Source organism: Asterias amurensis, chromosome 2, assembly GCF_032118995.1.
Source record: "Asterias amurensis chromosome 2, ASM3211899v1".
In the NCBI taxonomy this organism is placed as follows: domain Eukaryota; kingdom Metazoa; phylum Echinodermata; class Asteroidea; order Forcipulatida; family Asteriidae; genus Asterias; species Asterias amurensis.
The window spans coordinates 10,882,838-10,893,693 of record NC_092649.1 but is presented as its reverse complement, the minus strand read 5'-3'; the positions used below and the strand labels follow the sequence as shown (position 1 = coordinate 10,893,693).

Genomic DNA, 10,856 nt, shown 5'->3' with positions numbered 1-10,856 from the left:
CTAAACAAACAAATAAACATTCCCCTTTAAACCCAATGAGACTATTTTGAAGTCTACGACCTGTTTGTGTTTGTTGCAAGAACTTCTCAGCCATCGGCTTTGAAAGAACTCCTGGATGACATCCGGCTTATACAGCCATAAGAAGGACACACACATACAGCGGGACTATAAAGCCACATACAGACCTTCAAAAAAATAATTAGCTTTTTGTTTCTTAGCGACAGACAACGGCGGCATACAGGATTCAATCCATTTCAGCATCGTATGCGTAAATAAAAAATATATATTTGTAGGTCAGAGATAATCACCATGTTCCAGTAACGGCGGGTTTTGTTGACATTAGATCGAGTTATATTTTAAAGGCAGTGGACACTATTGGTAGTTGTCAAAGACTAGCCTTCACAGTTGGTGTATCTCAACATAAGCATAAAATAACAAACCTGTGAAAATTTGAGCTCAATCGGTCATCGAACTTGCGAGATAATATGAAAGAAAAAACACCCTTGTCACACGAAGTTGTGTGCGTTTAGATGGTTGATTTCGAGACCTCATGTTCTAAATCTGAGGTTTTGAAATCAAATTCGTGGGAAATTACTTTTTTCTCGAAAACTATGGCACTTCAGAGGGAGCCGTTTCTCACAATGTTTTGTACCATCAACCTCTCCCCATTACTCATCACCAAGAAGGGTTTTATGCTAATAATTATTTTGAGTAATTACCAATAGTGTCCACTGCCTTTAACTTATGTGTGGAGAGGCAGGAGCGACCATTAATTTTCTAATATAGGCATATACTTGTCAATGGTTTGAACTCAAAAACAGACCCCTCTCATCAAGTACGTATCATGACTAATTTCATTCTGAGTACACTCACTTAGCAACGGGTGAATGTTGATACCGGTTGGTTCGGGGTGCGCTAAAGGCACTTATATAGACACTTTTGATAATTACTCATAATTAGCATAAAAACTTACTTGGTGACGAGCCATACGGCCGGTGTTAGATGCAATTGTGTCCGCCATGCAATACTGTCCGCTCCGGACACTTTTGCATATGCAATCGTGTCCGGGGCTATGTAAAAGTCGTCCGGCGGACATGTACATGACTGTACATGTACATGTACATGACTGTACAATGTATGTGCGCGCGTTAGCGAGCGTGCATGCACTCAACATACGTATGCAGCATGAATATTCACGTATTTTTATGATTGCAGCGAATACCCAACGGCCGAACATTTCTCATGTCATTCATGGCATGCACTTAGCTAGTAAAACAAATGCGAACATGTTCCGTCGACCAAGGGCGTTTAATTTACTGCAAGGACAGTTTTGCACGGGGCGGACACAAATGCATATGCAAATGTGTCCGGGCGGACACAATTGCATTATGCAGCAGCGTCCGGGCGGACACGATTGCATATGCAAAACCGTCCGGCGAACATTACTGCATATGCAATACTGTCCTCCCGATAGTGTTGCATAGAGGACATAATTGCATGCGACACCGGCTCTGGCCTTTTTTATGCATCTGAAAGCAGACATAATGTGCAACAAGGGTGTTGTTCTCTCCATTTTTTTATTGCAACTTCGATGAGTTACCTTTTAATAAAGACTCTGGACACTGGTAATTGTCAAAGACCAGTCTTCTCAACAATGCATAAAAAGTTGCGAGATAATAACGAGAAGTCAAAACACCCTTGTCACATGAAGTTGTGTGCTTTCAGATGCTTGAAAGATTTTGAGGTCTCGAAATCAAATTCGTGGAAAATACTTCTTTCTCGAAAACTATACATTAATTCAGAGGGAGCCGTTTCTCACAATGTTTTATGCTATCAACCTCTCATCAGTAGCGTACCAAGTAAGGTTTCAAAATGTTTTCAATATTTCGATATCGCCTTGTGGTGCGCGCGCTTATAGTCTCGTATACGCAGAACGAGACACCGATGCACACTTGTGATGGATAGGCTTCATCATGACCATGACTTTTTGTGCCAAATTTTATAAAGCCTTAAAACTTACTAAGCATAAACACTTAGCAGAAACTGCATGAGCAAAAAACCCACTAAGTTTTACATTTGTGTGACATGGTGCCCCACCCATGTTTTGCTAGAAATTTGCTAACCATTATTAACAGCTTCATAAAAATGGGCCATGGTGATGTTATGTAGGCCTATCTGTATCAATCGCAGCGTATCAATCGACGGAGTGCCTTTGTCTACGTCACCCTAATAATTCAAAGGGCGTGGATTTTGCAATAATGTAGGCCTATGACTACTTTTCTTTTTTCTTTTTTTCAATATAACTGCTACGAAGTTTTTGTTTAAACTGGGGGAAAAGTTTCAATGGATCTTGTATGAAACCGCCATCTTGGAGTTAAATTAAACGATGTGTGAACAAAAGTGGCAAGCTTCCGCCAAGGGTACGGGACTGGTGATGCGGCGCGCTGCCCATGGTGTGTGAGGGAGACTAGACCAAAACCCACTGCTGCCATTGAACGAATCTGGCGGGCTTCTTGCAAGTAAATTTTGAATTGTGTGAAGCTTTGGAAAATTCCCGCTCCAGAAATTGCCTCTCAGTTTTGCCTATCCAGTATCACTCTGCGGTGCTAAAGGGCGCTATACGACCTTTGTATGGTCGTGCGTTTTAAATTTTAAATACTTCAACGCCCTTTCTATCCAAAAGTATCCGAACAGAACATGGGCTAGGCGTGTACATTATTGAAGTTCGTAGTGTGTGTACATTGTACATGTACATGACATACGTGCCCTGAGTATCATTTTTGTGAAAAGTAGGCGTCGAGCAAACTGAAATGGCGGATAACGAAGAGATTTCAGAAGTGGAAAAGGTAAGAAGAATGTATTTTAAAAATCTTGCCTGCACACAGTATGTTGAAGATTACTTTATTTAGATAAACCTGTAGATTGGAGCTCAATTTGGTGCTGGAAGAGTAAGATAATTGTTAAATTTAGGGACCATATTTACTTCCTGCTTTCTGTTGGCCGTATGACACAACGTACACAATACACTGGATGCCCAGTTTCCGGACACTTCCCATATTTTTCTTATTAACGAAAGTGAGGTGCATTTTCTCCTATTTTTTTAGACTGTCGATGAGTAAAAAATATGTTGAGGGCCACAGAGCTCAACTCAAGATAAACTCCAGTCTGTTCGATGTAATGTTTAATTTAAACTTAATTTTAAAACTTTAATTAATTAAAAATTAAAAGAAAAAACGAATGAATCTTTATATTTTATAATTTTAATATTTTTAACTAGATACAAGTTGTAACATTGAAGATATAGTAAACAATTTTTTGGATAACTTTCTGTATGGCGCCACCACTTTTTCACTCATTTTTACTAAAACTTAAAAGGGATATCTTGTTGAGGTAAATTAGATACTACTAGGCGGTGTAGGCCTATTACTGTATCATGCATATTGAATGAAAAAGTGGTGGCGCCATACGGAAACTTTTCCAATCATGCCAATGTTTTATTTAGACTATAAATTCAACTTATGTTGTCTTTGATTGAAGGGATGTCACACCATTTTTCTAAATTAAATAAAGCCTTTTGTAAATTGAACAAAAATAATACAAGTTGCAAATGTTAATTAAATACTAAATTAAATCACTATTTGGGATACAGTAATCAGGTAAGGTGGGCAATGTACTCCTTCTTTTAATGTTGACATCTTTTGATCGACCTGGGCCCCAGATATCCATGTTTTTTTTAACCTCACAACACAATCGGCAATTTGCTGTAATTTCCACCACACCAATTTCAAGCCACAACAATTAAAAATAAAAATGATTGTTCATTCAAATCAAAAACAAACAATTTTATGATTTATATTTGTTGTCCTCCAGGTTCGCATTGCGTCATCATTCTTCAGGCATGTACCACCAGGAGAATTCAATGAAGTTTTTCACTGTGAGTCTGTTTTAATTTGGAACTTCAAATAGTTATGTAATTTAAATCAGATTGTCAAAATGATACTTCATGAAGGCAACGAAGACCTTGGTGCCCTTGAAATGCTCAAGTAGAAGATTACAGTTTTCCTCATAGGGTGCCCTTTATTAAAGGAACACGTTGCCTTCGGATTGGACGAGTTGGTCTATAAAAAGCGTTTGAAACCGTTTGTTATGAAATGCATATGGTTAGAAAGATGTTTTAAAAGTAGAATATAATGATCCACACAAGTATCACTCAAAATTGCACGGTTTTCTTTTTACGTCGCGAACTATCACGGTCGGCCATTTATTGACTCCCATAAATGGCCGACCGTGATAGTTCGGGACGTAATGGGAGTCAAAACTTTGACTCCCATATATGGCCGACCGTGTTATTGGACGAGGTAAAAAGAAAACCACGCAATTTCAAGGCATATTTGTGTAGATCATTGTATTCTTCTTTTACAACATCTTTCTAACCTTATGCATTTTATAACAAACGGTTTCAAACGCTTTTCAAAGACCAACTCGACCGATCCGAAGGCAACGTGTTCCTTTAATACCAAGGAGAAAATGCCTTGGGTCCCTTTCAGGGTTGCCTTTTCAAAAACAAAGCATACAGGCCTGCCTGATTATTTTTATACGCAGTGTTGCAATTATTGAATAATTCAATTGTTGAAAGGTCTCACTGGAAGAAGTTTGTGTTTATTTAAAGCAAAAGTTAAATCTAAAATACTTCTAAAATCTAAAAATTGAATACATTTCAGATGACCATAGATATTATTAACATTTGTGAACATCTTTGCAAATATTTTTTGCTCATGAACAATTTAACCTTTACTTTTCCAGCTGTTCGCATTCTGTTGAAAGACGACACTTTATTAAAGGAAAAGGTTGCCGAGTAAGTCACAAATTTATTAAACTTTTTAACATTAAAAATGCTCAACATACAACTGTCATTAATCTTTGGGATTCACACTTTATTTTTTAAGCTCTTCTGTGATGTGATGGTGAAGTGAAACGCTTATGTCACTTTTAATCATGATTGTTGCCAGAGGAGTGCTTTGGTTGGACACCCTGTTTTAAAATTTTGACATGTTCAAGTTGTTTAAATTTACAAATTTGAATCTCTTTTTTTACACATTTCACATTCACCCTACTACAACTAGTATCAACTTCAGACCTTAAGCCATCCCACTCTATTACATGTATTCATTATTAATTGTTTTCCTTTTTATTATAGTTATTATTATTAGGTTGTTGGATTGAGCTCCGCTGGCACATGTATTAAATTGGTATTATTATCAATGATATGATAAGTCTATGAAATTGTTTTTAGTTTTACTATTAACAATATGTTATTGTTTTTTGTTTGCATCACAGCGCATTTGCTCAGTATAACAATGAGCAACTCACCCCGTGCAAAGTTGAAAATGACACGGTAAGTACTAAAAAAAAAATCCTAACCAACCCAAGGTTCCAACCAAAATTTAACAGCATTTTGGCTTAATTCTTTTGGCATGTTTGGACTAATGAGTGCACTTGTAAACTCTGCTTTACATGGCATCCAAACAGCATGATTGTTTGATTCTGTTGTTCTAAGGACTGTACTGGTTAACTGGTAATGCTTTACACTGCACCCAGCAAACCACCATTATCAGACTTCAGCCAATAGATAAATTGCACATAGTATCACCGACCGCTAAATTTGATGACAATCAATGGAAAAGTGCTTGTGTGTACACACACTGCGCACTACCCTCAGCCAACGATAGCCTTTCACGTAAGATGGTGGTCAATCCCATCATGTGCAATCCATCTATAGGATGTTAAGTTGCCAATTGATAATTTGTGGAGTGTCGGATTATGGTTCTGGTTAATGTGCACTGTGATTTGATCATAATATTTATATATTTGTAATTTATATATTTTTATATTTCAATATCTGGTTGTGCTCTTTAGGACAAGCTGGAGTAGAAAGCCTCCAAGACAGGAACTTTGTTTCTTGTAGGCAATCCTTCGGGCACCAGCTGTTTCTTTTTCCTTCCCCTGTATTTTAATTTCTCTTACAAGTATCTTTGAATGTTTTTACTTAATTACAAATAGCTAATTAATGTGTATTATTGTACTTTTTATCTACCCCTGAGAAATGAAATAACTGTAAATATACAAATTTGTGATAGACAGTGTAAATCTTATGGTGATGATTTGTGGGGTCTTCAAATTACACGCTATCTTGAGATATGAGTGTGGGTACAGGGGCCGATTTCACAAAGAGTTAGGACGAGCAACTCGTCCTAACTTATGATTAATATTAAGGTATGCATGCTACAGTGCAGGGTTGGGACTCGTCCAAAGTCCTAAGATTAATCTTAAGTTAGGAAAAGTTTTGTGAAATCGACGGCAGGTTTTACTGTCAGTGAGATTTCAAATTTAAACTAAAAAGAGTTTTTATTTTATTTTAAAAATGATAACTCTTGTACCGGTTTTCGGTAATACCATGTGAATTTCACATTTGAGTAGTGTTGGTTCTGAAAAGAACCGGTAGTTTACGACTCATTATTTCAATAGTTAAATAGTTCCAGCATGCAAAGTTTCAAATCTTACTTATAATGTACTAAGTGTGTTGAACATTTTTCTTCAGGTTCTCATCACAGAATTCGGTCACCTTGGAGCCAACCGTTACCTTGCACCCAATCTCAAAAAGTCTTTCAAATATGACCATTTGAGGAAAGAGGCCTTGGATATTGACAGCTGCGCTGTAGATGAAGCTTCGGAACCATGGCGTGCAGCACTAGACAAGGCTGTGGCTGCTCATGTTAAAGAACATTTTGCAGATGGATTCCACACAGTAAGCATTACACATCCAGGCCCACATTCATGGCGCTGCTTAGCGTGGAATTCTGTGCTTACTGTGCTCTGTAAGCTCAGAATTCTGTGGTAAGCAGGGCCATCAAAATGGCCACTGTTCAAAGTTTAAAATCTTACAAAGAGTGTTTTTAACGCTCCATGTTAAGTATAATTTTTTTTTAGTTTGAGCTGCACCCACAATGTTTTTGTTTGTTTTTGTTTGCAATCAGGTATACGGCAGAAGTCATGGGGACTCTATCACATTGATTGTTTGTATCGAAGACCACAAATTTAGTCCACGTAATTTCTGGTGAGTATTTTCAGTATTATGTTTTGTACCTTCTTCATACCTCTACATGTACTATTTCTGCTCATTAAAATTGTGGTTAATATTGTTCACTAGCGAAAGGGGGGTCCAAGTCTGAACTGTTTTATGCAAGGAAGGGCACTTTTTGAGAAAGATCTTGTTTGGTGAAATTTAGATACGCGACATGCTTATTTTGAAATTTTGATGTGGCATTTATGATCATTGTTTATTGTATAAACTATTTTATTTTTAATGTCTTTTATAAGTCTTTATAAGCAGGAGATCCAAGGGGATTTCTATTGTATACTTGTATATAAATAGCAATGAACCAAATCAATCAAGCAATCAATCAATGATAAGAAGAATATGTAACAATAGATTTAATAATTGTTTAATTTTTTGTTTTTAAGTAACTTGATATTTTCCTTCCCACACAGGAATGGGCGTTGGCGGTCACAATTCTCTGTGACTTTCTCTGGGGCAGGGAGTAAGGTAGAAGCTCGAGGTGTCATGAAGGCCCAAGTCCATTACTACGAAGATGGAAACGTTCAGTTAGTAAGTCACAAGGAAGTCAAGGAGCAGATCTCGATATCGGTAAGTTGATACCTTCTTATATGTCCACATGTTTTTTTGACAGTTTCAAATAGTGATTGCCGCATGTATTTCAGGCCCTTTTAGAATCCATGGCTTTGACTTCAGATTCAGCTCAGGCTATCTTGGCCCCGCGGTTGTCTTGACAATTGTGCTTGCCTTTAACTCAATATTAACACTGGACCACAGGCCTCAGGCTATTGTTTTTAGTGTCGGGCCAGGTAGACTTATTTGGAAACATATCCGGTTGGTTTGTGTTTTTCATCTTTAGTTTTCAATTTTAAGTTCAACTGTTTTTTAAAAGACAAACAAGATAAATCTTCTCTTAAGCCCGGTTCTCACTTCCTGCAAATGCAAATGCCAAGCGAATTTTGTTTTGTGTTGGCAAAGAGGCTCCTGTATCAGATAAATGTATCAGATTATTACTATTTCTTTAAACCCAGGATGAGGAGTCAACGGCAAAAACCATCCTCAAGTTTATTGCAAAGAGTGAGAACGATTACCAGGCAGCCATGGGGGACGACTACAGAGTCATGTCCGAAACCACCTTTAAGGCTCTCCGACGTCAACTTCCAGTTACACGTTCCAAGATCGATTGGAACAAAATCAGCGATTACAAATTAGGGCAGGAGCTGAAAGGGGCCGAGGCGGAGTAGCAAATGCCTCCACACCAAAAAGAAGAATAATGCCATAATCTCAACTGTTATTATTGAGCAATGAGGAATACTTATATATACTATGATCTAATTTACTCTGACTTGTTTTTTTTTGCTATAAATAAATGTGAGCATCAAAAGAGAACTTCATTAAATGGTAAGTAGAACTAGAAATAGCCCTGAATCTACAGCAGCCTCCTGACAATTATTTTTTACTTACGGCACAAGGCTTTTTTTTACTGAAAACAAAATGTGCAAAAAGTTATCTTCCGAGGAAAGTGAGGTTGATCGTTCAAATCCCACTATTGTCTTCTTAGTTCAACCAAAGATTAGAAGACATTTTGCTCAATTTCAGAGCTCTGCTTGTTGATGAATTCTGCGCTTGTGATCACCATTATTCGTTTACTAGGCATGCGCCAGCATTTCTGCACTAGCTGTGTAATAAAGAATGCCTAGTAACGTGGAAATCGCACAAGCACGTGCAAAACTCTCTGCTATCTGGTGAAATTATGCTTGACATAAGGGCAGAACTCCCTGCTTCAACAAGTGGTTATTTTATTTTTGCTAGCGGTAAACAGAGCCACAAAATGTTGGCCTAGATTTGTTTTTCTCATAATAAAACCATGGTTTTCAACTTCATTCTCCTTCCACTTAGAGAATTTTTGTAAGGATAAGAGACGCTTTCATGGGACCACATAAGTCATGTAATAACTCAGGTGGAAGATTTTCCTGTTGTGTGCTGTTTTCATTTGTGTAACACATGACGGTCTTTCAGAGTTTGGACGTGGGTTCATGTTTCAAGAGTTGGATGTGAACTATACATATTGCCAGTTTTTAAGAAAAGACAGTTCTTTCAGTCTAAAATGGCCAAAGATTTTCCATCAAATGGAAAATGAACATAATTGACACATCAAAATTTGACTACAATATTACATTTTTTTATTGACAAGTTACTGTCTGGACCTCAATTTTATGTGCCACTAGCCAACTGCAAACAAGACTGGCTACTCGGAAGAAAATGAAGGTTTCCTATTTTGATTTATAACTTGGTAAAGGAAGTCCCTCTGAAAAAAAAATCTGATATGAAATTTGAGATTTTCAAAACAAGAAAAACTAAATTATGGTTGGAGACAGGCCATATAGAATGCTATATTTATTGCTGCTTCTCATACCATTGCATGTCCTACTTATACCACTTTCAATAACATAATGTTTATTGATACCACTAGTTTGTAAATAGATAAGAACCATTTGTCAACTTTTTAACAACAAGCTCGGTAATTGATACAAAATTTGTGTTTAATTCCTTACTTTTATTATTCAAATCATAAAGTAGCTTTATAAGCCGGTTTCTCGAGTTAGCAAATTTGTTTACCCGGATTGTGTAAATCAACTTTCCCTTTGAAGGAAAATATAAATAAAAATTAAAATCACATAAAAACATGTAATCTTTAATTATCAATCTAAGAAAGTAATACTTAGCGAGTTTCAGCTTTTACCTGGAAACTTGTGTCTTTGTTGATTGCAAGTGTTTAGATTATTATTCCTGAAGTGTTTTTTGGGCTAATTTAATTCCTTAGTGATCACATAATTTAAGCGGTGTTATTTTTCCCCCTTTTGTTATAGTTTTGAAAAAATCTTTTTGGGAAAATGTTATTGTAGTTGTTTCAATATCTTGCTAACATTAATCAGATTTTTTCCGCCATCACACATTCTGCAAAAAGCTTAAACCATTTTTTTTCAATTTTGATAGAAATAATTGTTTTAATAAATATCGGATATTGATATTGACATCAGTCATTCCTATTGATGGATACAGAATGAAACCATCATTTGTAAAATCAGCTTACTGTAGGTGTTTGGGTTTTTTTCACCAATAATCCATTGCATTGATCACACAGAACTCAATTTCATAGAGCTGCTTAAGCAGATAATTTTTCTTAACAAGTTTCTGCTAAGCAAAAATGTTTTGTCAAGAAAATGTTTGTAATACTAATGTTGAAACTTGATGAGAAATGACGAATCAACGGCAAACCGTAAACCCCAAGTTCATTTTGTACTGATACTCTTTTTCTCATTAAGTAAATAAAGGGTTAGTTTGGGGGTAAAGGCGTTTATTGGGGCATGAATGTTATCAAACACCAGTTTTTCTGTGATGTTCAGTTTATCAACTTCCCCTTATTTCGCCTGCAAATGTCTATGTTATGGAAGTTTTACTAATGTTCATCTGCAATCTTGTTTTTGTAATAAACACGCAAAAGTGATGGAAATAAACCAGAATCATATTGGTACACATGATTCACTTTCATTTTGTGAACAAGAGTTTGTCAAGTATGTATAAAATTATATTTTATTTACTTGTATTTTTTCTGCGTTAAAGCCATTGGACCCTTTCGGTATACAGTGTTGTCCAAGGCCCACACTTGGTGTACCACAACTTCTATATCAAATAACAAACCTGTGAAAATTTAGGCTCAATCGGTCATCGGAGTCGTGAG

At 36.6% G+C, this 10,856-nt stretch overlaps 1 protein-coding gene across 1 annotated transcript; it reads left to right on the top strand.

Annotated features, from left to right (window-relative positions):
* The first annotated feature begins 2,732 nt into the window (after positions 1 to 2,732).
* Positions 2,733 to 10,656, top strand: LOC139953886 (F-actin-capping protein subunit alpha-like). The gene is made up of 8 exons (XM_071953487.1): positions 2,733 to 2,846; positions 3,871 to 3,934; positions 4,804 to 4,855; positions 5,338 to 5,395; positions 6,599 to 6,805; positions 7,035 to 7,114; positions 7,549 to 7,705; positions 8,146 to 10,656. Exons 1-8 carry the CDS (start codon positions 2,811 to 2,813, stop codon positions 8,356 to 8,358), a joined length of 867 nt encoding a protein of 288 aa, XP_071809588.1. The 5' UTR covers positions 2,733 to 2,810; the 3' UTR covers positions 8,359 to 10,656.
* Positions 10,657 to 10,856: the final 200 nt, after the last annotated feature.